General features: G+C 41.1%; 1 protein-coding gene across 1 annotated transcript in view; it reads right to left on the minus strand.

Moving 5' to 3' along the window:
• Positions 1-11650: 11650 nt before the first annotated feature.
• The window catches only part of B3GLCT (beta 3-glucosyltransferase), a 62797-nt gene continuing 47310 nt past the window's right edge, over positions 11651-27137 (minus strand). The window contains exons 11-15 of the mRNA XM_035542603.2: positions 23285-23398; positions 20972-21071; positions 19877-19996; positions 17462-17606; positions 11651-14346 (exon numbers count right to left, since the gene is read on the minus strand). Coding sequence (XP_035398496.1) covers positions 14179-14346; positions 17462-17606; positions 19877-19996; positions 20972-21071; positions 23285-23398 — 647 coding nt within the window. The 3' untranslated portion in view covers positions 11651-14178. The remainder of the gene's footprint in view (positions 14347-17461; positions 17607-19876; positions 19997-20971; positions 21072-23284; positions 23399-27137) is intronic.

The raw sequence follows: 27137 nt of genomic DNA on the forward strand, positions 1-27137 counted from the left end.
TTGTTCCTGTGGCCAGAAAACTAAGGTAAAATAAAATGGAGACACACTTCACTGAAGGTGGTTTAGTTTCAGGTGTTTGGCTTTAGATATCTGTGGCTTTACAGATTCCCCTGGACTTGTCTGCACTTTAACAGCCACGAGCCTGAGGTACCAGTTGATGTCTGAAGCTATTGCATCTCACCAGGCACAAAGTAACTTGCCTGTGGTCACACATGGTTTTGCAAAGACCCCAAACTTATTTTTCCTGTCCTGTCCTGCCCACCTCAACCAATATGCATCCTATACCCATTGTCATGCTGGTGGGCTACTGCTGCTTCTGCAACACAGCTGCTCTGGCATCTGCTCTGTGCACCCCACTGGTGCTGCTCAGGATGGAGGGATACCCCAGGAGACGGCAGAGGGAAGGGACTTTGGCAGTCCTATAGAGGCTTCTCACTGCAGTCTCATAGCCTGTAGTGGTCCTCGGGGGGGATGATTTGTGTCCTCTCTCTGTCTGTGGGGTTTCATCCCATTTGTCAGGATGGCAAAGCTCTGGCAGGAGGAGGTGAGCAATAGGTGTATGCAGGGAGAAGTGCTTGGGCCTCAAAGGTGAGCTGAGAAGGGAGTTCATGGGATCACCCCATGTGTACAAGGAGATAGGCACTGCCTGCAAACCTGCAGGTGGGGAGGAGAAGGAATTTTTATGGCTGACTGCTATTAAAAAACCTTGCCCAAAGATAAACCATTACTGAGGCCTGGTTTTGAGTGAAATTTTGCTTAGCATCATAACTAAATCATCACAAAGAAGGATTTCAGTAGAAAAAGCTATGGTTAAAAATAATTGAGATGTCATCAATCTTTGAATATTTGGGACTGTTTAAACCTTTTTTCCTCTTAATGTGGGGGAAGAAGCTTGCTGTGCCCAGGGGAACAAGCCCTGTCATGAGGAGCCTGAGGCTGCTCTGGTGTCACCTCCTGAACCAAAGCAGCGTGGACCCAAGCGTACAGTCTGTGCTTCACCTAATTATTACTGCCCTGACAAACACTTAGATGCAGCTCTCAAGAATGAGACGAACCAGCACCCAGAATGCTCTCCTCATTGTGAACACAGTCAGGAAGCATTTTGAAGTTGTTTCCTTACTGCCTTAATATAGCACTGCCTTTTACTAGACACAGGTTGAAAGCCCACTGTCAAGTCCCACAAGAGCCCACTGACATGCTGTGGACCACCTCCTGCTCTTCTCAACCCCATGGGACATCGTCTGAAGGCAGAGCCACCACGGGGTTGTCCAGGCCTTTAGGCACTTCTGAATTAAGACAGCTGCTCAGTGCATTTAGCTGCAGACTCTTGGTCACAGCAGAGAGCAAAACAGTCTGATTTCCTGGGAAAATTATGTTAAAAGGAGTCCCGCAGGCTATGGAGAATTTTCTCCCAGTTTTGCATAGAAATTATATGACAGCAGTGTTCATTGGCACTGCTGAATTTTGCTGGGTGCAGAGGAATTGATTAATGACAAATTTCTAACTGTGCTTTGGTCTTCAACGGGCAGCAAAAATCCCCCCTTTTCATTTTTATAGCACTGAGCTCTGTTCCTCCTATAAAGCTATTCCACTTTGACTGTATTCACCAGGCATTTCTAATTCCTCTTCATGATAACCCTTTGGCCAAATCCTGAACACATTCAGCAGTTACATACAGGAACCTTACCACCAGGTAAGGGGCTGGCTGTTAAAGTGCAGAGAAGAGATTTGCCAAGGTGCTGCGAAGTGCAGAAGGCAGCTGAGTGCTGTTATGCAAGGAAACATCAGATTTTATTTTTGCAGACTATTTCATGCAGCAGGGACTGGAAGAAGTGTTGATGCTCCGTGGACCTGGGGTGCTTCCTTACATCATTCCTGTCAGCTGATGGCACGAATATCTCCTCTGTGGGAGAAAAGCAAAGTAAATATGCTGGTATGTGAGTGCATAGAAACAAGTGCAAAATGGCAGGTGGGAGGAGCAGGAGAACAAATCTGAGGTGCTCTGGGCATTTCCTACCCATCAGATAGCCTTGGTCTGAACAAGACAGCTGTGATGATGTAAAGGGCACTCCACATTGCTAAAGTCCCCTCAGCCTCCCTGCTAAATCTCTGTGTGAATGATGGGTTTATTAGGCCATAAACAAGCCTAGGTAGGAGGAAAAAGAGAAAAATATTTTGGCAGGGAAGCCAAATAACACCGCATGAAAAAGAGCCTCTAAGAGTCTGGTAAGCCATGGGATCTCTGAAGCAGTACTGGGTCTGAGAGACAAGTGGTGGAAAAGTTTGAAGGGTTTTAGGAGGAACCTGCAGACTTGAGATTATTCCTGCAGGACTGATGAAGTCTAGAGCTTTGCAGCACCCTGGGGAGAAGCCCCACCAGGTTAATCCACCTCAGCTGTTTTCACAGGATATTTCTCCCTGCCTGGCTGACAGGTCTGATCTATACCCCCAAAAAAAGAATGAGAGAAACAAACAAAAAAATATACTCTACCCTGTGAGTAAATCTGTCTCTTTTTCTTTTTTTTTAATTTCCCATATTCGTAAATAAAATGACCTAAGACACTTGCCCAGCAAAGATTATAATGTTTGTTGTTCAATAGCTTGTGGTTTAAAAGTCTCGCTTCCCACTGCTAGGAGCACAGGACAGCCTTGAGGACGGACAGCCCAGTGCTGCCCAGGAAGGTTGCTGTCACTCAGGAGCAGAGGCTGCAGGGAGAGATTAGAGGCATAAGGCTCGCTCGGGAAAGGGTGCTGAGGCAGGGCATTCCAGGGAGTCCACACATCCTGCTGTAACCATTGGTGATCTCCAATCTCTTTGAACCTATCCTGAAAATACTTAAAAGTTTATAACAGTATTTCAAGCTATCTGTCACACCCTTAATAGATTTTTAAACATTTTTGATAGTTTATTGAGGAAAAGAGCTCCTACGCCACATGGATGTGTATTTCTTGAGTAATTAATATTATCCTCCAGGGGATGACTCAGTCAACTCAAATGTGATTTGTATGTGTAATGTGGACTATTTCTGCTTGTGCAATTCTGTGAGACGTATAAGATGTATGAGTAAATGCATTTTAAGATACATTCTAGGAAGACAGAATTAAGGCAGTCTTGCAACATTACTCCCTGTGCCTGAGATGTAGAAGCCCAATATCCACTCACAGTTATCACATTTCTTTCTTTACTTTGGTCTTGCAGTTACTCTGAGGGGATGTGAATGACTCTGTGCTGCAGAGATGCTCTGTGTCCACAACGATCTGGCTGTAACTTTGCTAAACACTGCTCAGTAGGAAGCTGGGTAAGCTCAGCCTTGCCATCTGTGCGGCACCTCATACCTTTCTTTCTGCCAGCAGATCTGGCAGCTGTTCAGCCAGTGGAGAGGAAGACCTGGGATTTACACACTGCTCCTCCAGATGTACTCTGTGCAAAGTGGAACACCTTCAGCAGCAGCCCGTCCACCACTGCTGCTCCGTGTAGTCCAGTGGCTCCAGATAGTACAGGGGGGTCCTGCTTAAAGCATAGAGATTAGCGTTCAGGTTCCATTTCAGATGACATCCCACCTTGTAGGTGATGCTCTCACCACCATCTGCTTGGGTAGTGAAAGGCCTTGTGCTCTGGGTGGGGTTCATTAACATAGCCTATCACCAGCAGTAGATGCAGAAATGTCTCATCTGTAAATCCCAGTGAAGGCTCAACATCAGCGCACGCTCACAACTGAGGACAATATGCCTGTTCTCACTAACAGGTGCTCAGGTGTCTGAACAGCTTAGACAGAAATGGTTGGAGCTGTGAAGTCTAAGCCTTAAATGCTTGGATCCCTTTGGAGAACTTCAGCCTGTGGAATGCAGGCACATCAGGAAGGGTTTTAGCCAACAAAGGCATTAGGCACACCTGAAAAAAAAATGCACAGGCCAGGATAAATCATTAGCTGTATGCTCATGGATATTGTACCATTTCCCAGTTCAGATGTAAATAAAGGTACTTATTGGTGGCCACTAGGTAAAATGAGTTCCCCAAAGCTATTGAACACTGTGGTTTAACAGAAACAGGTGTCTTTGAAATGGGTCTTATATATGTACAAATGTAGTAAAGAAACACTTCTATATATTGTCCTTGAGCACCTGCTCCATTGAGATTGTCACTGAAATGCAGGGTTTTCTTTATTTGCAGATGGGAGAGGAGAATATGGCTTGGACATCTGGAAATCTGCAATTAATTACTATATTTTTCACTGTTCAGGGGGACTTAATGGAGAATAGGACAATTTTTCTGAGGGTTAGAGTCATTACAGAAAACCGTATTCAGATCTTAAAAGATGAAACAGCTTTAAGATTGTCTTCTCTAAGCTACGACCTACAGGTCATGTCCCTGAGAGCTGTCTAAAAGACAGGCATAATTACATTATATTTTTAAGTGATTTGAGTGAGAAACTTTGTTCTTCACAGCCCAGCCTGCAAATGCCTGTCCCTTCAACCAGCAATCAGTAATTACTCTGAAGGCTGATAGGGGGCTGCAGAAAGCCAACACCAGAGAGCAGCTCCTTGGAAGAGAGCAGTAATTGGGAGCTCCCTTGCCAGTCCTGGTGTGCCCTGCACTTAGCAGTGGGGCTGCCAATTAGCCAGTTGACATGCTTTGAAGATATAAATTGGTTCTTCGGTTCCATCAGGGCAATGAATGAAGCACTGCAATTTTTTTTTTTCACAGTGGAAGCAATTGCTTGTGAATATTAAAGGAGATATCTGCCTGCACCAGTCTGTATTCTGATTCCCCTTAGGTGCTTTGATGCGCAGCCTCAGCAGCGAGCACTTCTCTTCTTGCACCCATGCAGAGGCCGTGGTAGGGAGAAACCTCAATCCAACCAGCGAATAACCAAAGTGTGCACTCTTACAAGCAGCCCACCTGTGAGCTGGTGTGAGCAAGGTATGTCCACACAGGATGCGACGGCAGCCACAGACCCAGCGGGGAGCTGGAGCAGGTCACCAAGCCTCCCCAGCCCCTCCGTGTCACAGCTCCACCTTCCAGGCAGTACAGTCCCTAGGAACCCTCATGCCAGATACTGGTAATGAGCCCTGTAAGGGGAAAGAGTTGTAATTGAAAACAGCCTCTCCTTCATGAGCAGAAGATTTAAAACCTGCACATCACTGCGGTAATTGGCCAATTAATTTCCCACAGGATGAAAGCAGTGGGAGGACCACAGGAAAAAGGGAGAGGGAAAAAGAGGGAGGCAAAATCAAGGTAACAGGAGAGACGGGCTGAGCTGTGACTCGAAGTAAGTGATACAGACGGGCTGAGCTGCTTCCTATGGGGCCACAAGCTGCAGATAAGCCCTTCCGTGGAAAGCTCCTGGGGCATCACTAGCCAAGCAGGGGGAAGGAATGGGCACCTGGGTGGGGGGCTTGCCCTGCACAGACGTGTAGGGTGCATGGACCCAGGGTCGGGGCCCTGCAGAGTTCCTGTGCTGCTACTGAAAAAAGTGGGAGTATTTTGTATAAATGTTACATTTGAACCTCTCTGACATTTTCCCCTCAGTGCTAATTATTCCCAGCAGCTTCCCACCATGCAGCAAATGCCTGGCACTGTGACAATTGCTAAAAATGTGTAAATAGACTCTAGAGGAAAGTGCCTGGAGTCACCTTGCAAAGTTAAAGAGAACCTGTCAACTAAGTAAAAATAAGTCAGATCTCAACCCATATTCAGCAGCTTCAAAGACCTCTCAGAGGCAGAGGCTCAGGGAGGATCTTATCAATGTGTGTAAGTATCTGGTGGGAAAGTATAGATTAGGTGGAGCCAAAGTCTTCTCAGTGATGCCCAGTGCCAGGACAGGAGGCCATGGGCACAGCCGGGCACCCAGGAGGCTCCCTCTGAGCCCCAGGCAGCACTTCTGTGCTGGGCGGGTGACGGAGCCCTGGCACAGGCTGCCCAGAGAGGCTGTGGGGTCTCCTCCTTGGGGATCTCCAGAAGCCGCCTGGACGTGGTCCTGGGCAGCCTGCTCTGGGTGTCCCTGCTTGAGCAGGGGTGGCACCAGGGGCGTCCAGGGGTGCCTGGACTACTCTGTGATTCTGAGTTTGTGTAAATGTTGTTCTCTGGGAAGTAGCTGTGACAGGTACTCTTAGAGGTAACTAAAACATGGAGGGTCTGCTCACCCAGAAGCAGCTAGTACAGCATTGCCTCCAGTCCTGTCAGCAGTGTGATTAATGCTGACTGGAGTCAATGAAATACTCACCAGGAGCTGAGCTCTGTCTTCTTCACCTTCTCACACCAGGATAAATGGCCTGGCTCTGTTCACAGCTCCAGCATTAAAGAGACTTTGCAGGATTTAAAAAGCTAGAGCTCCTGCCATGTACAAGTGGAAATTACAGACAAAGCCAAGCAACTTCGCTGCTTGGAGCTTCAGCTTTCAGGAAGCAAGTGCCTCAGAGCAGGGTCTGGACAATGGTGGCACTGTACAGGCCCAAGGCTGTGTCTCCACCCAGCTCCCTCCCTCATCTCTCTGCCAATTTCCTGTGGTTTTAGCAATAAATTACCATCTTTAGAGACAAATTGTGGCAGGAACTGCAGCATGTCAGAGGACACCACAAGCCCTGGGGAGATCTCATTCCTGAATTACCGGAGTTTTCTGAATGCTAGTTCCAATGTAAATTCAGGCCTGATGGGCCTGTGGGCTGTGCAGACCCGCAGCCAGTGGCAGTACTGCTCCATGGCTTGTCACGGTTCCCCTCATGCCTGTTTGTCAGAGCTGTGCCAAAGGAGCTGCTTGCACAAAGGTGTTCAAGAACATTTGGTCTCAGCTGGACATGTAGTCAAAAGTGTGCCTTGTGTCCATTCCTTTCAACCTGTGAAGCCAGAAAGTCAGGGTGTGGCAAAGCACACGAGAGTGGGATGTATCTTCAGATGGCCATCCATACTACTCCAAATGAGGCCAGGCAGCGCCTACCAGAGTGTCAGCAACCTAAAAGGAGGCTTTGCAGTCCTTTTGGTGAAGTTCAGGACAGTTTTGCCAAGCCAAACCCCATTCCTGGATACTTGTGGGCTTGAGGGAGCAGCAGTTCCAAGGACATCTGGAAGGAAGCTGTGGCCTCACAGGGCTGTCAAAGTGAATGCTGGAGCGTGTCCAAGAAGTTTGGTCCAAGATCCATCAGAATGGACAGAGCTTTCTTAAGATCTGGGGCATGCAGCCTCTATGGTGTGATGTCAAGGGAAACAAAACAGGTCAGCTGAACACCTCGTTTGAAGGAAACCATCATAAGCACAGGAAAAGCTTCAGATATCTGAAGGTGCATCCTACTGATGAAGAAGATTTCTAGGGATAATCTGTCATTGTTTTTAATAACTTTTAATATATGTCCAGCAGAAACAGTGGCTATCAGATCACCTTCATGAATAGCTGTGACAGTTAGTAGGATGTCCAGAAACCTAAAGGAAGCTGCTGTGACAGATGTCAGGCCTGCAGAGTTGGGGCATCCTTCATGAAAAACATTAACTGGGCCCCACCAAAATATAAGAACTGTGAGATGTGGAAACCTTTAAAGAGTTTTTATTGGAGGGTGATCAGTGGAAATGACCCACAAAGAACTGAGTCTCTCAGCCCTAGCAGGCAGCACAAAAAAATGGAAATGTAAGTCCCTTAAAGGAGACCTGGAGTTCCTTAGCACTCGGAAGAGAAGGCAGAGTCTGCTAGGTAGCCATGGGTGGCCACCAGGCCAAAAGATTTCACCCAATACCTTAGCTGTGAGGGATGACAGGGTTGCATAGCAGCTCCCCCCAGGCACTGTGTGAGCAAATGTGGCAGGAAGGGGAAGGGGCCTTGGGTTTCTCTTTGCCACATTAGGAAAGCTGGTGAAGAGAATTTTTTCATCCAGGAGGAGGTTTATTGAGTTATGATGCCTTGTCTGATGAAACTGGAAGTCAGCCAAATGAAGGAGAGACATAAATTATTCCTACGAAACATGGGATTTAGGAAGAACACAGGTTCAGCCCTGCCTTGCAGCAGACTATCTGTCATTTCCAGTTAGACTTTGGTGCAGATTGACCTCAAAGCACTTTGTATTAAAATATAGTCCCGAGGAGATCAAACCATAACTAGCCCACGTGATAAAGAGACTACTGACAGATGGTTCTGATGCTGTTGACGTATCAGCTCCAAAGCTTGTTCACTTCCTGGCATGAAAAGTTGCTCAGTTTCTCTGGGATCCTAAAACCACATTCAGCAAGGAGAGCTTGGCTGACTGCCCTGCAGAGCCTGGGCTTTGGGATCCTTGTCTTTAGCATGTTCCTTAAGTTATGGTGAATCATCACTTAAGTTTGAATGTAAGGTCCATCATGGTCTATCATCCAAGCCTTGGCAAGAGTTTTCTTGTCTGGGCTCCTCAGGCACTGACAGAGCAGAGGAAAGCAGGGATTTGACAGATGCTCTGTTTTGACTATTCAGCTCAGAGGTGGCTCTGGACTTACACAACCACGGGATGCTCTGATGCTCTGTGTACACAGGGACTGAAGCACTACCCATAACCACCATCAGAAGAAACCAAAAACCCAAAGTCTCCACTTCGAACTAAACTGTATGCATACAAGTATTACATGGAAAGAGTCACAGTGAGGACAAAGGTCTATTAGCCTGGTGTATCTGCCCAGTTTTAAGTATTGGTAGTTCAGAGCCTTAGCTTGAAGTTGTTTTTTGTTTGTTTGTTTTTGAAACCATTGTGTTTATAAGTTATTTATAGACCTTTGTTCTGTGATTTTGTACAAGTCCTTTTCAAGTCCTTTTGCAGTTTTCAGCCTCTGCCACAGCCTGTGCTGTCAGGTCCTGCAGTTTAGTTTTATGCTGTGGGAGGAGTCCTTGCCTGTCTTGAAACTACTCCGACAAGTTCATTATCAGAGTGTGACAAATCACTCCCTACTCACCCTTGCTGTATCACTCATAATTAAGGGGACCCCTGCTCCACTCGTGCCTTTTCAAATGGATAATTCTTAGCTGTTTAGTCTTCCCCTGTACAACTTCCCCATGTTCTTACAGATCCCTATCACCCTTTGCATTGTTTCTCGCTGTCTTTAAAAACAAAAATGAGCAATGGAATATGTTACTTTTTAATCCAAAAGTATGATGTTTCCTACTTAAATGAGTGTTGACAAGTAAACAGCTCAAGGGGCCATAAGAATCTGACTTATCTCGTTGCATTTAAAGTTTCTGTTCAATCTCTCTTCACATCTCATACAAGCAATGACAATTCAACAAGCCTGGCCACAACGTGACTTGTTGGGATCTATACAGTCCCTCAGCTGGATGGTTCTGCAGTACCATCTTGTGTTTTTCAGTGCATCCAGTAGAGTGCTGTGGTGCCAAGAACAGCGTTGTTGTTACGTTTGCCCATGGAGCTGCAAGCTGCATTAGCTGTGGTGTTTCAAATCTACTGTAACTTCTGCTATTTTGGGATCTTGCTTGTGGGCAGGTGGATGAAAAGGCAGGAGTTAACCCACCTCCACTCGGAGCCTGAGCGCTGCAGAGGCTGGGGAATGGTGCTAGATTTACACATGAGGAACCAAAGCAATGGTGTGCAGCAGGAAGCTAACCATAATGAAGGTAAATCCACAATCCTTCATGCTGGCAGGGACACAAATGATAAAACTCCTCACAAAGGCTTGTCAAGACCAACTGTAACATGACCTAAAACCTACGAGCATACACGTGCATGCACCAATGTGAAGACATAAAAGCTGCACAGACTGTGGGACTGTGGTATGTTCTTACAGCTTCACCTCAGTATATCTTTACTTTCTGCATTTCTACAACCTCTACCCTGTTCGTTGCAACCCATCTGACATTCCAGGACACTCTTGCAAGAAACCAGAAATATCTTAAGAATGCAGTGGCTGAATTGCTAGCAAAGGTCACGAACGCACCCATAGGCAGTGGCTATGAGGATGCTGGAAGGGCAGCAGATGTTTTATCAGATTTTGAAAGACTGTCAGGACAATTACAGGCTTCTAAGAGGAGCATTTGTTGAAGCGATAATTATACCACTTAGATGAACAAGTGGCAAGACTTGATGGAGGCGAGCCAGCTCTTGTAAAACAAAATCATGTCTTATTCTGATAAGACTTTTAATCTTTTTTCAGACATTCAAACTGCACTTGACAGAGTTCTTCACAAGGAGATAATGACTTGGTAATTATGGGATGATTGTCCACATTTTATTGAGTTAAAAATGTATTTCAGTGTTTATTAAGCATCAAGTAATTCCACAGCTAGTATTTGTAAGATCAGAAGCATTTTAGTTCTTATAATCCATTAACAGGAAAATTCCAGTGTAAACAAACCATAATGGCAAGAGAAAGAACAAATGATTAACTTGGTTTGTCAGGACGAGTCACACCAAGAACTTATCAGCAGAGCCACATGAATGGGCAGAAGGAGGCCACAGGCCTGCTGTGTTGGCTGAACCGAAGTTCGTGACCTGCTCCACGTGAGAAGATCCCTCAGGGAAGTATCTCTGAAAACCACAGCCATACTTGTTTCCAAACACAAGTTGTGTTTTCCAAACACAAAGGAGGGGTTGGTGGGGAAAGGGAAGGTCAAAGGTGCAGCCTTGGCTGCAGTGACCATGAAATAGTGGAGTTCAGGATCCTGAGGGCAGCAAGGAGGGTGCACAGCAACCTCACGACCCGAGACATTGGGAGAGCAGACTTTGGCTTCTTCAGGGATCTGCTTGGTAGAGCACCATGGGACAAGGCCCCGTGGGGAGGATGGGCCCAAGAAAGCCGGTTAATATTCAAGGGTCACCTCCTCCAAGTTCAAGAGCCATCCAACCCAACGAAGAGGAAGTCAGGCAACAATGCTAGGAGGCCTGCATGGGGGAGCAAGGAGCTCCTGGCCAAACTCAACTTCCCCTCCAGTCAACATTGGTGAAGCTGCATTTGGAATACTGCATCCAGTTCTGGGCCTCCCAGTACAAAAAAGACAAAGACATACTGGAAAAAGCCCATCAAAGGGTCAACCAAGATGATCAGGAGCCTGGAGAACCTCTTCTGTGAGGAAAGGCTGATAGAACTGGGGCTGCTCAGCCTGGAGAAGAGGAGGCTCAGGGGGATCTCATCCATGTCCCTAAATCCCTGACGGGAGGGTGCAGAGAGGACGGAGCCAGGCTCTGCTCAGCGGTGCCCAGTGCCAGGACAGGAGGCCATGGGCACGGCCGGGCACCCAGGAGGCTCCCTCTGAGCCCCAGGCAGCACTTCTGTGCTGGGCGGGTGACGGAGCCCTGGCACAGGCTGCCCAGAGAGGCTGTGGGGTCTCCTCCTTGGGGATCTCCAGAAGCCGCCTGGACGTGGTCCTGGGCAGCCTGCTCTGGGTGTCCCTGCTTGGGCAGGGGTGGCACCAGGGGCCAAGCAGCCTCAGCCCTTCTGTGATTATGTGAAACACTGGATTCGTAGCCCTCATTCTCACATTCAATCAAGTGTGAGACTCAAACATTTCATCACTCACCACTTGTGTGTCCTGCTATATTAAAGACATCAGTATTTCAAGATTGTTTTTGTCTCCTAAATGCAAAGAGAATTCCATGAAAGAAACAGCTTAATACATGTGAATAAACGTGTTATAAACACATTAAAAGGAATCAGTCAATAAGGATCCCCATGTGTTTTTTTTGTTTATTTCACAATACAGTTCTAGAACTTCTCAGAAAAGGGAACTTCATACAACTTTACAATCCCATTTTAATTTGCTTGCTACAGAAGTGATTTGTGAATTTCCTTCTCTTGCTTTGCTTTAACATTACACCATTTATAATCCTCTTGTTTTTCTTTAAAAATCCTAGTACTGCTCAAGCTTATTACAGACCAATTTTGTCCAGATTTCAGATAGTAACTGCCTTGCTGAGTCTTCTAAAACTAATTATAGAAGGCTTCAATTTTGAGAGTTTTTTTCAGAAACTCTCTGTTCGAAAAAAAAATCTTGCATTTTTCAGTTCATGGAGTAAAATGTCACTTTTGCCATGCTGCTGCTAGGGATGCATATCATTAATTATGTCTAAAAATTTAGAATGACTTTTTGGGACAGGATACTTGAGTAAATTACTGCTTCATTGTTTTCAAAACTATGAAGACTGGAATCAGAAGTCTTATACTTACTAATACCTCCAGAATTCTTGCAGTAAAGCCCAGAGGAAACGGCAAGAGAAAAGGTGGACTTTAAAAGCTACTACCACCTTAGTCACATCAGAAGAAAATGTTTAAGTAAGTAACCAAGCAATGGATGAGTTAATGTCTTCCAGTTAAGACAGAAGCACAGAAGTGCAACACAGTATGGATCCAAAGCTTACCAGCTTTGCCTGACCTATTCTGCCTCCACGAGGCCCAAGGAGATGTGAAATGTCACCAGTTTGAAGTTGGAAGTGAATGAACTATGTGATTAGACCTTTGAAGAATGTGATAAATGATAGCATCATTATAGATGGAATTTTGTGATAGCATCAAGACTGCCAATCACATGAGGAGTCCACTGCAAAAGCATTTTTCATTTGTACAAAAATAGAGGCTTGAAAATTAACCTCATCTGGGGAAGTATGTAAGAACAGAATATGAAATCAAACAAAAATCTTTAAACACTCTTTTAGTACAACTGACCATCGAATATTATTCAGCTGATAAAATTATGATGCAGGTGCTTAAAGAATCCTGTACTCTCTCTGCAAAAAGGAAGAAGGCACAAAAGGTTAAACAAGAATGCTTTTATTCAGCTCTCACAGTTCTAAACAGTAAACATAATTAACGATACATCCATGGTACCAGACAGCATACTCCTGGTATCAGTAAAATGTCTACTGTTTAAGGCACTGATAGTGGGAAGGAAAAAAAATACATAACATGGATTGCTCCTATTTAATCAGTACTTGAATCTATTATGAATATGTGCTTGCTATTCAAATGCTTCTAATTCCACAAACTACATTCACAAACAAGTGTTTATACAACTTCAGTAATTACTGAAACAGGAATCAGTGGCTCCCCTGTTTAGGCGTAAGAACAAGTATTGCATTACTCTGAATGGAATCAATTTCTAACCTACCAAAAAATAAAAAATCCAGAAACAAACCCACAAATGACTTCAGCAGTATGGCTTTAAGACCCTGTATTTGGTTACAATATAGCAAGCAAAGTTAAATAACAGCATACAAGTGCCATAGTCTGTTCTCGTGAAGTAACAGTTTTACAGTATAAAAATTAGTTCAAAACATACTAATGCCAGTTTTTGTACAAACATTTTTACAAAACTGAATTGCTCAAAGAAAAAAAAATCAAGAACATTTAAATATGAATCACTTTTTACATGTTTTAAGCATAAAATTACTTATCTTGGTGATATAAATTAGAAATCCTACAAACTTTTTAAAGCTGGCATCCACATACTACTGAAATGCACACGTCAGAAATACTGAAGTGTTAGTTTGTCGAAAATCCTTGAGAGTCACATTTATACTCGCCAAATAGATACACCGCGATTTAGGTTTCTAAAGGAGCCACAGTGACCTCCCGTGGCCACTTAAGAAATCCCAGTCCTTAACTTTTTCGTCTATTTTGAACACGACATTCCTCAGAAATGCTAATCAACTTTAAGGTAAAATAGTAGTTCACACTTGGTCCACCTATCCAAGGGAACTACAGTATTTCTGTTTGAAACGAGTATCAAGGAACATGGCCTTCACAGAATCCAGCTCCTGGCCACAGAAACAAAGTCATGTCTCCCCTCTATCAGGAACCTGTTCCAGAATGGTTTAGAGAACTGTTTTCTGCAGGTCAAGCAGACACGAAGTTCAATAGATGTTTAACAGATGTTCAGTATTAGGCTCCCAAATAAAGAACTTCAGTTTTTGCAAGAACAAAGGAAGGAAATGTGAACTGATGCTGACTAAAAAAAGTCCAAAAGAGAACACAGATAAAGTTGTAGGAGACATTTTAAATGTGTGGCAAGTTCATTGGTATATAAAGCCCTAAAAGAGAAACCAAACTAACAGAAGAATCCAAATGTCAACTACATGCCTTCTTCCGTTGCTCTGAAGGAATGTAGCAACCAGGAACAAAACAACAACATCTATATTACAAACAGATGATCAATGTAAGAAAAGCACAAAAATCACAGTAGTGTCAGCCTCTCATCTGCAGTACATTCATCAACAACCTGCTGCTTATAAATCCTCCCTGTTGTAACCAACTTTCTTTCCATTGAGTACCTCTTCTGCGTTTGGTGCCAGCCATGTAAAATACACCTTCACTGGATCGATATTCCAATGCTTGTGAAATGATACTGGAATCTGGTGAGAAAGGTAGTCCTTTGGGTAGTCCATTGGCCGTGCCTAAGAAGGAAGAACAAAGCAAAAGCACCAGTAATCAGTTACGAAGGATAATTTTAGAATCAGAAAGTATCACCGCTCAGTGGCCTCCATTTCATAACAAAGCAATGTGGCATTGACAAACTATATAGGATGACAACAAAGGTCATTTTACATCATCCTGTTAAATTACAGGCATTAGTTTAGATCTTAAACTCATGCTGCAGTCATCATGCTATGAAGTACACTGATAGTAACTCTGCCCTGTTTCTTGAAATTAAATGGCTGCTATCTATGAATGCAAGCAGCAAACAGCATTGTTTGTATCACATCTGTTTAAACATTCAGTTTGGATTCAATAACGAGAAAATGATTTTACCAAGCGTTCTCTTTGTTTCTCCTCTTACTGAGAGATGTCAGCACTGCCAGTGTGATTGTAGGATCCTAAATATAGCAACTGAAATGTATGAAATTTTATGATGGCAAAAGATCACCAAATGCAGGTGATACTGTGGTGCCAGGAAACTGCATCATTTTTCTTGATCACATCACATAAGAAGAGACAGAATTACAACAAATGCACATAATGCAGCTGACTTCCTAATGTGCCAAGCATGTTTTATTTTCTCTGGCAATTTGATGGCAGGTAAATGCATTATTATATAAACAAGCCTAATCTGTAGTGGTCTCTGTAAACTAACTAGTTTTTTTTTTCCTAAATAAAAATTTTGTATAGAGAAACGCAAGAAAGGCATGCAAAAACTTACTCAGAGAGCACTGTTTCAACATTTTAAAAACGATTTATTAAAAGATGCATTAATTTTTTTTAGGAGTAAAAGAAAATTGAATCAATGAGTTGATGCTGAAGCCTATAACTGATTTAGTTCTGTACATTTCACCTACTTATAGTCACATTAATGAATTCTACATGCTGCATTCTTCATGCTCTTTCATGTACACCCACTCATAAAACCAGACAAGGGAATTTGACATTACGAAATCTGAGCTGTTTTTTTTTTCTCCCCCTCTTATGCTTAGACCACGGACTACTTATTTAAAGAATTAAAATAAAATAATTCAGTGCAATCAAGAGGGAGCCCCAAATAATTTTATGGTTTACAGAAAATCCAATTCTGGTTTCTTGATTTTAAAAATATTTGTTTAATAATAGTGAAATTCAGAGAATAAGCACACTCCATTTTTATTCGGTAGTCTTCCCCCTCAGGCTTAGCTTTTGTTTAAGGTATGCTAAATTAGAATTTGTTATAAGTGACAGTAAAGGTGTATTGCAATTCAACTGTAATTTTCTACATGGAAAATCAAACTGCTAGGATTTAACTTTCAAAGTGATTCTGTATCAAATGTATGCTATTAAGGATTACAAAGAAGTGCTTTGTTTTGTTGTGTAAGTGCCACTCCTACAAATCTGTAAAATGAGTTCTATTCTTTCCAGCACTCATTTAAAAAACAAAAACAAAAAAACCACCACCCCCAGCCTCTACAAGCAAATTATTCAATAATTCTGTTGATGAAGATGCATTACTTGCTTTCTTTCATGCTTATACTGAAAGAAGTGATGATAAACCAGGAAAGAAAAATCAATACGATTTTATATGCACAAAGAATTAGAATTCTGAATGGTGTGTTCTAAGTCATCCCATTTCCCTAAATAGTAAAAGTAATCAGAAAGAAAATCTCAATACAGGAAAAGCTGATAATTTAATTAGCAAACTTCTTCCTCCCTCCCTGACAGCTGCTTTGAATTACTTAATTTTTCAAGCAGCCTATTATCTTAATTTCAGTTTATATTCAGCCACAGATCTTCCCATTTTTTTAAACTAGATTAAATCTGAAAAACATCCAACATTTTACTGATTTAAATGCTGATTTTTTTAAAAAAGTTTTGCCCTGTTTGGAAAAATCACAAGTGCTTCTTCTCTTTACTACCATGGGAGGAAGGCAAAGTGTTTATTTGGTTCACGATGCAACAAATCTCTCTGGGACTCAGTGCATCATGTTTTCCACTATGATATCACAGTTAGATTATGAAAAATTCTGGAAAACAGAAAAAAAAAAGATTCAAATCTATTCCAATCCTCTTCTCCCAGACTGGAGAATATGCTCAACAAGAAAATTATGTTTTGTGACCTTCTTCTCTTGTGCTAGCATAGGCCAATTTATTGAAAGATATTTCTATGATTCTTCAGAACCCACCATCAAAACAACAGTTACAGGAACACTTTAACATTATATTCATATACACTCAGTAATAAGATGTTTCAGAATACTAAATTCTGAATCACTAGAAAAATTGGCTAAGTAGATGTATTGGGTTTACATAGCAAGGGTTTGGTGGCGGGGGGCTGCAGGGGTGAGGAGCTGCCCCATGTTAAGTAAGAGCCAGCTCCAGCTGATGGCCAGAGCCAATCCAGGGAGCAACGCTGGTTGGGCCTCTGGGAGAAAAGATTGAAGGAAGCTAAAATCTTCTGCACAACAGCAGCTGGGAGAGAGATGAGTGAGAAATGAGACAGAAGCAGCCCTGCAGCCCCCCAAGGTCAGTGCAGCAGGAGGGCAGGAGGTGCTCCAGGCATGCAGCAGCAGTCCCCCTGCGGCCCGTGGAGAGGCCCCTGGTGGAGCAGGCTGTCCCCCTGCAGCCCATGGGTCCCACATGGAGCAGATCTCCATGCTGCAGCCCATGGGGGAGCCCCCGGTGGAGCAGGTGGATGTGGCCTGGAGGAGGCTGCGGCCCACGGAGAGCCCCCACAGGAGCAGGCCCCGGGCCGGAGCTGCAGCCCGTGGAGAGGAGCCCACGCAGGAGCAGGGGGTCTGGGGGGAGCTGCCGCCCGTGGGGGACCCGTGCTGGAGCAGTTTGCTCCTGGGGGATGGACCCCGTGGTACGGAGCCGTGTGGGAGCAGCTCTTGAAGAGCTGCTGCCTGTGGGCAGCCCACATAGGATCAGTTTGGGAAGGACGGCATCCCGTGGGAGGAGATGTTCTGGAGAGAATAAAGCTACAGCAATAGCATCTTGGTTATAGTTATTACACATTGGTCTGCTTTGTAATATTTATGAATCACATTTTATGTGTATACTTAAAAGAACAAAATGTATTATAAACACTAGTAAAAATAACTCTCTGACCTGATGGAAGAGTGGACTATGCGTTATAGGGATTCCTAAGCCACTGAAACACATCCCAAGAACCATATCATCAGGTGCGTCCATGCTGTAACACCGGCATTTACTAGCAAGTAGTTTCTGAACAGCTGTTCTGCTGAAAACCATCCTGAATTTAAAAGAAAAAAAAGGAGTATTATACAATAAGTACTAGAGAAGCCAAATGACTGTAAATTATTAAATATTAATTATAAAAATTATTCATACATATTATAAAATTGAAAGACAACAAGTAGCCCTCTAGTGCAGCTTATCAGAAATTTCAAAATTTGAGAAGTCAGTACTGACAACTAATGCAAGAGGCATTGTCTGAAAGATAATTACTTCACATAAAGAAAATGAATTATTCTGTTATTCCAACAGTTACTTATCAGCAGTAAAAACGGTGGCTAGCTAATTACTCTTGCATTTCGCCAGGACTTTCTCTTCTACCTTACTCAAATATATTGTCTAGTTACTTCTCATGTAACCATTAAAAGGAAAAGAACTCAATCTGAATTGTCATTCCTTGAATCCTCTGCTGTACAGAATTCTCTTTATAAATGAAAAATGTTCCTTGAAGCTATTTAAAAGGCTTTTCTGCTCACCTTCTCTTGCTCATCTAAATACGAAGAGCCCCACAGCTGTTAGATTGTTGTCACTAAAATAATCCTCCAGTAGACCAGAAACATGATGATGTCTTAAATTCAACAGCTGAGGGAATATACTCTTGTCTAGCATTCCATAGCTGTCTTTTCTGAAGTTACATCATCCACACAGTTCAATACATGGTACTCCAGCTACTACAAATCACACTAACTAGATTCACACTCCAAAATTGCTACACAGCTTCATGAGTTCGTTCACAACATGACAATCCTTTGCCTGATACAAGGACATGGCAAAACTTGTAGAAATACTTAGGCTAAGGCAAAAAGCCGGGCCTGAGAATATTGTCAGACTGGAGTTGTAGAGTATTTCACATTAGCATTGCAACTTTGAAGACAGATCAACTGCTTGTATCATGAAAAGACAAAAAATGGCGAGCACAATAGGAAGTCGTATTTCAGTATTCAGATCAGAGAAAGAAAAGTCAGCTAAAGCCTTGAAAAAAAGAATCAGGACTTGTCACCAGCACGTGTTGCTATGCAGAAGGTGTGGTGTAAATTGCCCACATCTGGGGAAGATACTTGCTAGTTGATTATCTGGATCATGTCCCTTCATTTATATAGAATTCTTCACTTTAGACAAACCTCAAAATTAGAGTATGGAGCAAGACGCGCGATCTGTGCCTTCATCTGCTCAAACCCAAGAATAAAAATAATCCCCAAAATTATACATCTAGACGACAGAACAGAAACTCAGACATGCAGAGGTATAGGACTGGTAGCTAACGAACAGCAAGGTCTTTCTCAACTCTAGCATAAACCCTACTTGAGCAAGATCTTTTGCAACTATGCAAAACAATGAGAAGGTGAGTCAGCAGATCTTTATTTACTCATGGATGGATAAGAAAACTGGTAAGTTATTATAGTCATTACTTTTCACACAGAACGACGCTAAGGCTATTTGGATGTCCACACTACTTGCTTTAGACATAGATAGACAGATCAGAATCTTAAGATGGTTCTCATTGTAATAGGAGGCAAACCAAAAGATCATGCACACATTAATTTAAACCAAATTCTATATACAATCACAGCAGCCCATCTCTCTCATGCATGAGACCAACCCACAATGTTCTCTTTCTATGAGAAACTGTTTTCCAGGACATAAATATCAAGCTCCTTGCCCAGCTACCTCTCCATAAATCATTGCATAAAGTTCAAAAACAGAAACTGAATCATCGTCATTTTTACCCATGCTTGGACACAGAAAAAAAAAAAAAGAAACGGGAAGGAATGTTTTCATTGCAGCAATTTGTATCACTAAGTGTGCTTCTTTAGGTTCTCCTGCAAACTCCACCACAGTTCAGTTCAGGAGTGTATTTTTTTAGGCAAGTATCCCAATTGTCTCTGCTCACAACACTTTGAATCACATTGTGAGATGGTCTGAGTGTGCAGAAAGAATTCTATCAAATGAAACCGAGCTGTATGATCTGCTTCAAGAGAACATGTGGTGCTGATAACTGGTAACTGTTCACAGGAACGCTCAAGCTAAAATGAACCCCCTTAAACATCCATGATGCTCAGCACCAACTTCTTTGCTCTACAAACCTGTTCCTACTGGGCTGCACAGCTTCTTGCTAGTTGCGATATTTAGGTCTTTGAGCATCACTACATTTTAGTTGTACTGAGCAACATCACAGTTCCTGTTGCAACTGATTTGTATTGTAATTCAAAATATTTTCATTCAAACTAGGAACTGATGTAGTTCTCAACAGGAATTTAAATACATTACCCTCCTCCTCCAGTGATGTAACTATATCCTCCTGTTCCCAAGCCGTAACCGTAACGCTCTCCAAGAAATACTGGTTCATTTGGGTCATAGCAGCTGAGCAATTTTCGGAGCCTGAATATACTGTAAGAGGAAAATCCATTGAAAAGACAAAATAAACCATATAGATACTTGTTTTGGAAAAGACATTGCTAGCCTAAGTGGCATTCTAGTAAATAGCACAAAACTGACAGGAGAAATCCAGTTCTACAGAAAGCAGAGATACCAACTTTTTAACAGAAATTTATGATGGACTATTTACTGAGATATGATTGTTTGATTTGCTCAAATGATGAATCGATTAGCTTAGAAATAGTTTTCTGAAGAAGCAGGCCACATTTCTCAGCAGAACAGTCTGATATCAGAGAAAACAGAAAATTATTTTTTCCGAACAACGGTAAGAACTTTGCAAATGATCACTGGCTCAGGAATTGAAAGACAAAAAGCTAGCTTTAATTATATGAATACTGCTTTATCTACATTTACAGCTTCTTCCAAATTCTTCTGGCATAATTTGATGTAAAGTATTATCTTGAACCACATATTCTCATGTTCATGACTATGTGACCTGATGGCTGATTACTGTGCCTTATTTTTCTTATACTGCAGTGTCGGTTTTCATGCAAATGGGATCTGATTTTCTACAAAGGCAAGTCCCTAAATATAGTTCTAGGTGACTCTGACAATTGACTACATAATCTTTCTCGCGTATCATTTATGCAAGCAATGCAAGTTAAAAACCACATTATTAGCATTAGCAAATTACTAAAACCAATCAGCTTGTACATGCCTACACTAAAGAATCATGCTGTGCAACCTCCAAATTTTGAGACTATAGGATTACGTAGTAACACTATGCACATAGTTTTTTTCAAGTTAGAAGACTACATTGTTTTTAATATCAGTGAAGGAAAAGGGGCAATTTTCTTCCTTGAAGGAATACAAAGGTACATAACTAAAAATACAGTTGTATATCTTAAATACAGAAGAAGAGATGAATACTGCTAAAACTGCTACCAACATGAACATTGGTGATTTCTGAAATATTGCAACATATACCTTATCAGTGTGTCATCATCCACTATGACTAACCAAGGAGTTCTGGGAGAGCTATGATTCAAAAACCTTTCCAAAATGGCAAAAGTTTTTCCACAGTGACCTAAAGGAAGGGGAATAACAGAAAATATGATTTAAATATGATGAGATTTTGTAATAAACAATTATTCAGGAATTAAAAGGATATTTTACAGCACTATGCAAAACATTTTGGAAATGACAGGCAAAATATTCGAGATGCAAGTTAATTTATATCCTTTGTTATGCTGAATGGTTATTTGTACAAATAGTTCCAACACAATCATTGCTTTCTACGCAGGAACATACTTAATGAAGGATGCTGAAGTATGAAAGTTCTTTGATTACAAAAACCTAGAAAATAAACTATATTTGAGCTAGCCTATTGAACTGTTGGACAGTTTGGGGCAAATTACTACTCTTAATTTCTGAAAATATAAAATGAGGAGATTATGACAGAAATATCTTCTGCAAAGTACTCCAAGATATTTTCGTAGTATTTCATGATGCATCTGGTCCATTGTTTGCACATAAATATTTCACAGAATCATAGAATCGTAGAATGGTTTGGGCTGGAAGGGACCATAAAGACCATTAAGTTCCACGCCCCCTGCCATGGGCAGGAACACCTCCCACCAGACCAGGCTGCCCAAAGGTTTGCAGAGGCCCACCTCTTGAGCCCATCAGGATCCCTCCGGATGGCATCCCTTCCCTGCAGCATGTGGACTGCACCGCACAGCTCGGTGTCACGAGCAAACTCGCTGAGGATGCACTTGATCCCACTGCCCATGTCACTGACAGTTAAACAGTGCTGGTCCCAGTACTCAGTTCCCTGAGGAACACCACTCATTACTCATCTCCACCTGGACATTGAGCCATTGACCGCAACTCTTTGAATGCGACCATCCAGCCAATTCCTTACCCACAAAGCGGTCCATCCATCAAATCCATGTCTCTCAGATTTAGAGACAAGGTTCTCACTGGGACAGTGTCAAATGCTTTGCACAATCCAGGTAGATGATGTCGGTTGCTCTTCCCCTATCCACCAATGCCGTAACCCCATCACAGAGGCCACCAGATTTGTCAGGCATGATCTGTCCTTAGCAAAGCCATGTTTGCTTAGGTCTACATTTATCTACTGTACTTATAACCAGCAACTCAGGTCCCCGTAAACTCCTCCAAGGAGAGGTCTTAACATTTAAGATCAGACTACAGTGAAACTGAGAGGTAAAACACCCTTTACTAGGAGTTGAAAGGTGAGACATCCTGCTTTAGAACGAGCAGGACAATAAAAACATGAATCTTCAGACTTCTACAGAATCCTTCTTAGATCTTGGAAAAGTCTAACTGCAAACAGTCTTTATTCATCTAGATTACAAATGACAGTGTAAAGCAATTATTGCTATCAATATTACAATTACTAAACAAGAATTAAAAAATAAGGATGGAATGCTGTATTCGAAGTTACACCCAGTTAGAATATCTTGAACAAATGCACTAACTCTCTGCTTAAGAAATAAAATAAGCCTTAGTTCTGCTGATTCTGTGAAACCACAAACATAATTTATTTTAATTCCTCTGTCTGCCTCTGATAAACTGTATGGAAAAAAGGACAGCTGGAAATAATCCAGAGATCAGAACAACTGAATTAGTGGGTCAGATAAAGCTAACGGGCCACAGCTTGGACACCTCTAATTGAGAAGGTAATAGCCTGTAGCAGAGACCGTAAGCCTAACAACAATAGAACATTAAACCCTAAAATGAATAAATTCATTGAAGCCATCATATCCACAGCTTCTTTTCCTATTCAAAGCAAATGAGCACTTTAAAAATCACATCATTTATAATAAAAAAAAAAAACCTTCCAATATTAACATTTAGCTTTTGAATCCAAATTGAGGCGTACTAGACACAAGCATACGATACTTGAATACCATATGGGAAGTAATTTATGTTCAGAAAGCAGTTGGCACTGTCTGAGGCCTTTGGTCATAAATCCAAAGTGAGCCCAGGTTAATTACACCATTTTTTGTTTCTTCGAGTATGTCAGCACACCCTCCTTTCAAACTCACAGTAGGTTTCTACTCAAAAAAAAATACAATATTCTATCTAGATGGGTGAACTTTACTCTCCATCCATTTTCTGTGTGACAAAAGCATTCTTTTAGTTTTAGCTGCAGGAATGTGCTATAGAAACACACAATTTCTAGATGTCATCCTATGAAACATGCATATCATCCTGAAACATGCCATCTTTACACAGTCACTCGTGCAAAAGTGAGAACAGCCACCGGCTCACCTCTTTCAGTATTAGGTACGCCTAAATCTATAGTAGGAATGGAGATGTCTGCGTAATCACTGTAGTATTCAATAAGTGCAGCTTCTTTTTCCCAAGTCTGCTTTACAACTGGTACTGCAAAACAATTGTTGACATTGAAACGTAAGTAACTGCTAGATTAAAATGTTGATGTCCTTGTTAACTGACATATTCCTTCACACTGTAAATAATATTTCCAATACAACAATTTCCAGAAAATAGTATTTCCAGTAGAGCATCAAGGTTGTAAACATTCATTCTTTTTTCCTTCCTACAATATTTAGGGAAACATTTTTACATTTTTATGTCATCTAGCCAGGACAGTTTTATTTACACCATAATGAATTTCCTTTAAGAATATGACTATAGTTTCATTCATATTACACTGAAAATGGTGATGTTTACATTTGTGCAAGCCCAACTATGGAATTCATTACTCTTACACTTGCTGTGTTAGACTTTATAGCATATATCAGCAAGAACACTATTAGAGACCAATCATTCTTCCAGTATTGAAACTGCCACATTATAAAACACAGCATATCCTACTGTACAGCATATAAAATACTCTGAATCGTAAGCAGACCAAATGCATCTTTTGAAACACTATATATCTATCTTTTGAAACACTATATACCTAATATTTGACAGCAACACCATGTTAATTTCAGAAGCACCTACCTCTGGAGGCACACTAGCAAAAGAACATTTATAAATAGACAACCAATTTTTATCCCCTGCAGATTCTACTCAAAGAAGGACTGTTTAACGCTCATCTACAAGAACAACTCTTTCCTTATTAGTTTGCCATTTGACTTAAACATTTAAAATTCATCACACCAAATTCTAGTAAAGATGCTACAAGTGTTTAAATTATTGTCAGCCCCAAAGCAGTCTGACAGTGGGACTTGATGACCTTTGTACATCCCTTCCAGATGGAACTATTCTGTTCTATATCCTCAAGTGAATGAATTATGATTAACACACACAAAAACAAAACCAACACAGAATGGTAGCAAAACCTCTAGGATGTTTGGAGGAGAGTGACCAGCTTAACATCAATGATCTTGCTCATATTTTAAAAATTAAGAGGTCAGGACTTAGATGAGCAACTACTCTGAAACATCATGCTTCTGCCCTCATTGTTTGCCTGCTCTATGTTCCGTTAAGTCCTATTAGGAGTTGCTAGTTATTTAATTGGTCACCAAAGCCCTAAATCCCAAGCATTTTACCTGTGTATAATTTCAGTAATTTTCTACGCTAGAAAAACTACTTTCCTACTAGGAGGAAATATTTATGTAAATTCCCTTTGCCACTATTTAACCGTGATGCTTGTGAGTAACTGATTTCAGCCCCTTGCTGGAACCATCCTTCACCTAAATGTTTGCTGGCTACTTACATGCTTGCTTCCCTCTATTCTGATCACATAAGGATTAATTATAGGATTAATTATTGATCGACCAACAGTCAGTTTGATAAGATTAAAATGAATTAGAAGGGGACTGTTAGGATAGAGTAGTAAGAACTCAATCCACTAATAGAAAAGGCTGTAGTATACGCAAAAAAATGCAATTCCACTTCTGTAGCAATGTGCAATAGAAGATATTGCTTTAAAAAGTTTAAGACACTTAAAACTGCCCACAATTTTTGCATTAAAACCTAAAGGGAATTGTGTACAAAAAAATATGTTCATACAACATTATGGTGAAGTTCTGAAATGCAAAGTCAGAAATTTCACAATACATTAACTTTACCTCCTAAATAGTAGTGCTAAATAATATTACTATATAGTAATATTATTATATATATAATAAATATAGTATCTATATAGCATATAGATCATATAACTGCATAACCATGCACTAATTGGCAGAGAATACCATGTAAAACTTATTTCATCCAGAATAAAAAAAAAACAAGTAGAGAGGAAATGATTTTCTTATTTCGTCAAAGCGTTCCACTTCAAAGACATTTCTCAGAAGAACAAAACCAGAAAGCTTTCACAAACTAAGGCCTGAAAACAGAAATGTCTCAGATATACAAAACTCTTCTAACCTTCACGTGGTAGCAGAGGCACACCTTTAAAGGTTTTTTTTTTTTCCACTCTTCTCCAAATAAGGACCTAAACCTCAGTACAGTGCTTTAACATACAGAACTATTTGCTGTTAGGGACTAAGCCCCTCAGTTTTTTTGGTGGAGTCCCCTTTGTATAAACAAACAAAAGAAAAAGTTCACTGAAGTGGGGACCTGCATGTCACCTTAGTTAAATGTTCTAATAAGGGAGCTACTAGCTAAAGCATCTCTTTTCCTTGCTTGTTTTGATGGAAGTGTCACCATCCAGACTAATGACTACTGTAAATTAAATTCCACAAAAAGTTCTAATTTTTAACAACACGTTTTCCGAGAAAAAAAAGATATTTGAAAATTTCTGACCAACCACTGCTTCAAATATTTATCAATATGTATTAGTACTAGGGATCACAAGGAACTTTAATACCACACTGCAGAGATACTTACAGAAGGTCATCTCTAAGCTCTTAATTTCATTTTTGTTGTGCAATTTCTAGAACCCTGATGTATGTTTGCAGTCTTGAAATCTTCTTATATTACCATATACAGTGTGTGTATGGAGAGTTATATTTGAATTAAATACTTAAATTTAGCTACTTGTGTACATCAAGCTCCAAGCCTTACTGTTATATTTATGTAGATTTTGGTATACAATAAAAAAATGACTTACCAGGTAAAAGGAGCTCTCTGAAGCTGGCATCCATTAATCATTCAAAATCTTGAGTAAGATTATCCTCTATTGCATAACACTGGAAACTGTGAGGAAAGTTCAAGAATTTTCCTCAGTCTTCAACAGGTGTTTCTTGAAGGATATTTATTTATGCTACCTTTTTGAAGTCATATGTTCCTTTTTGACTTTCTAGAAGGTGTTTGTTTTTTTTAATTTTGATTCAAGAAATTAAACATGGATCCAGAAAGGAGAACTCTTCAGTGAACTCCAGTTACAGGACAGTCAATTTTGTTTTGTCAAAAGCTATTTGCTAAAAATATCCAAATGACTATCACAAAACAGTGGAAAGAGGCATTCATCAAGTGCGGTAACAACATCAACAAAATTATTAAAATATTTTCAAAGAAAAAAAAGCACCTGGTAAATAATCTAAATTTAAAAGTGACAGAACCTACAGTTTTAGATGCATCAGTATATGGGGACTTAGTTAAGAAAAGAGCTTTTATCTTCATCCTGTCCTCTGACAATAGGTGTGGCAAACACCCCACAAAATACTAGCCCTTACTTCATTTTTTTCCCCAACAATAATCACTTTAAGCTTATGAACAAAGTATGCTGACACTACTACATACCTGGAGTATTCAAGGGCATACAAAATTCAAATAAATCCATAAATTAATAATAAATAATAAAACCTGAATTTCTTTATTAACAGAGTGTCTAGAAAGTAAAATAGAATGTGGCATCAAGTAGGCAGAATGTCTACTGTTAATTTGGAATTTTTCCTTCCAAATTTTGTATACACTGTATCTACCTCGACTTAGCTAAGCCTTACTGTTTATTAGCTGAAGCTGACTGTCTCTGTGTCTTTATTTTCCTGGTGCCTGAGACAGAAGTTAATACCCACTATACAGATTTGTTTGGGCTATGCTACTTTTTTTTTTTTTTTTTTTAAACCATGGAAATCATGGTTCATGGTCATATTTTCATGGTGACTATCATTACTTGTAGAACACCACAATTTCCAGATGAAATACTACAGTGTTGCACACTTGAGAGATTCTTGATCTGGACCATGGCTTCAAGAAAGTACTA

Source organism: Cygnus atratus, chromosome 1 (assembly GCF_013377495.2).
Source record: "Cygnus atratus isolate AKBS03 ecotype Queensland, Australia chromosome 1, CAtr_DNAZoo_HiC_assembly, whole genome shotgun sequence".
NCBI classification, from domain to species: domain Eukaryota; kingdom Metazoa; phylum Chordata; class Aves; order Anseriformes; family Anatidae; genus Cygnus; species Cygnus atratus.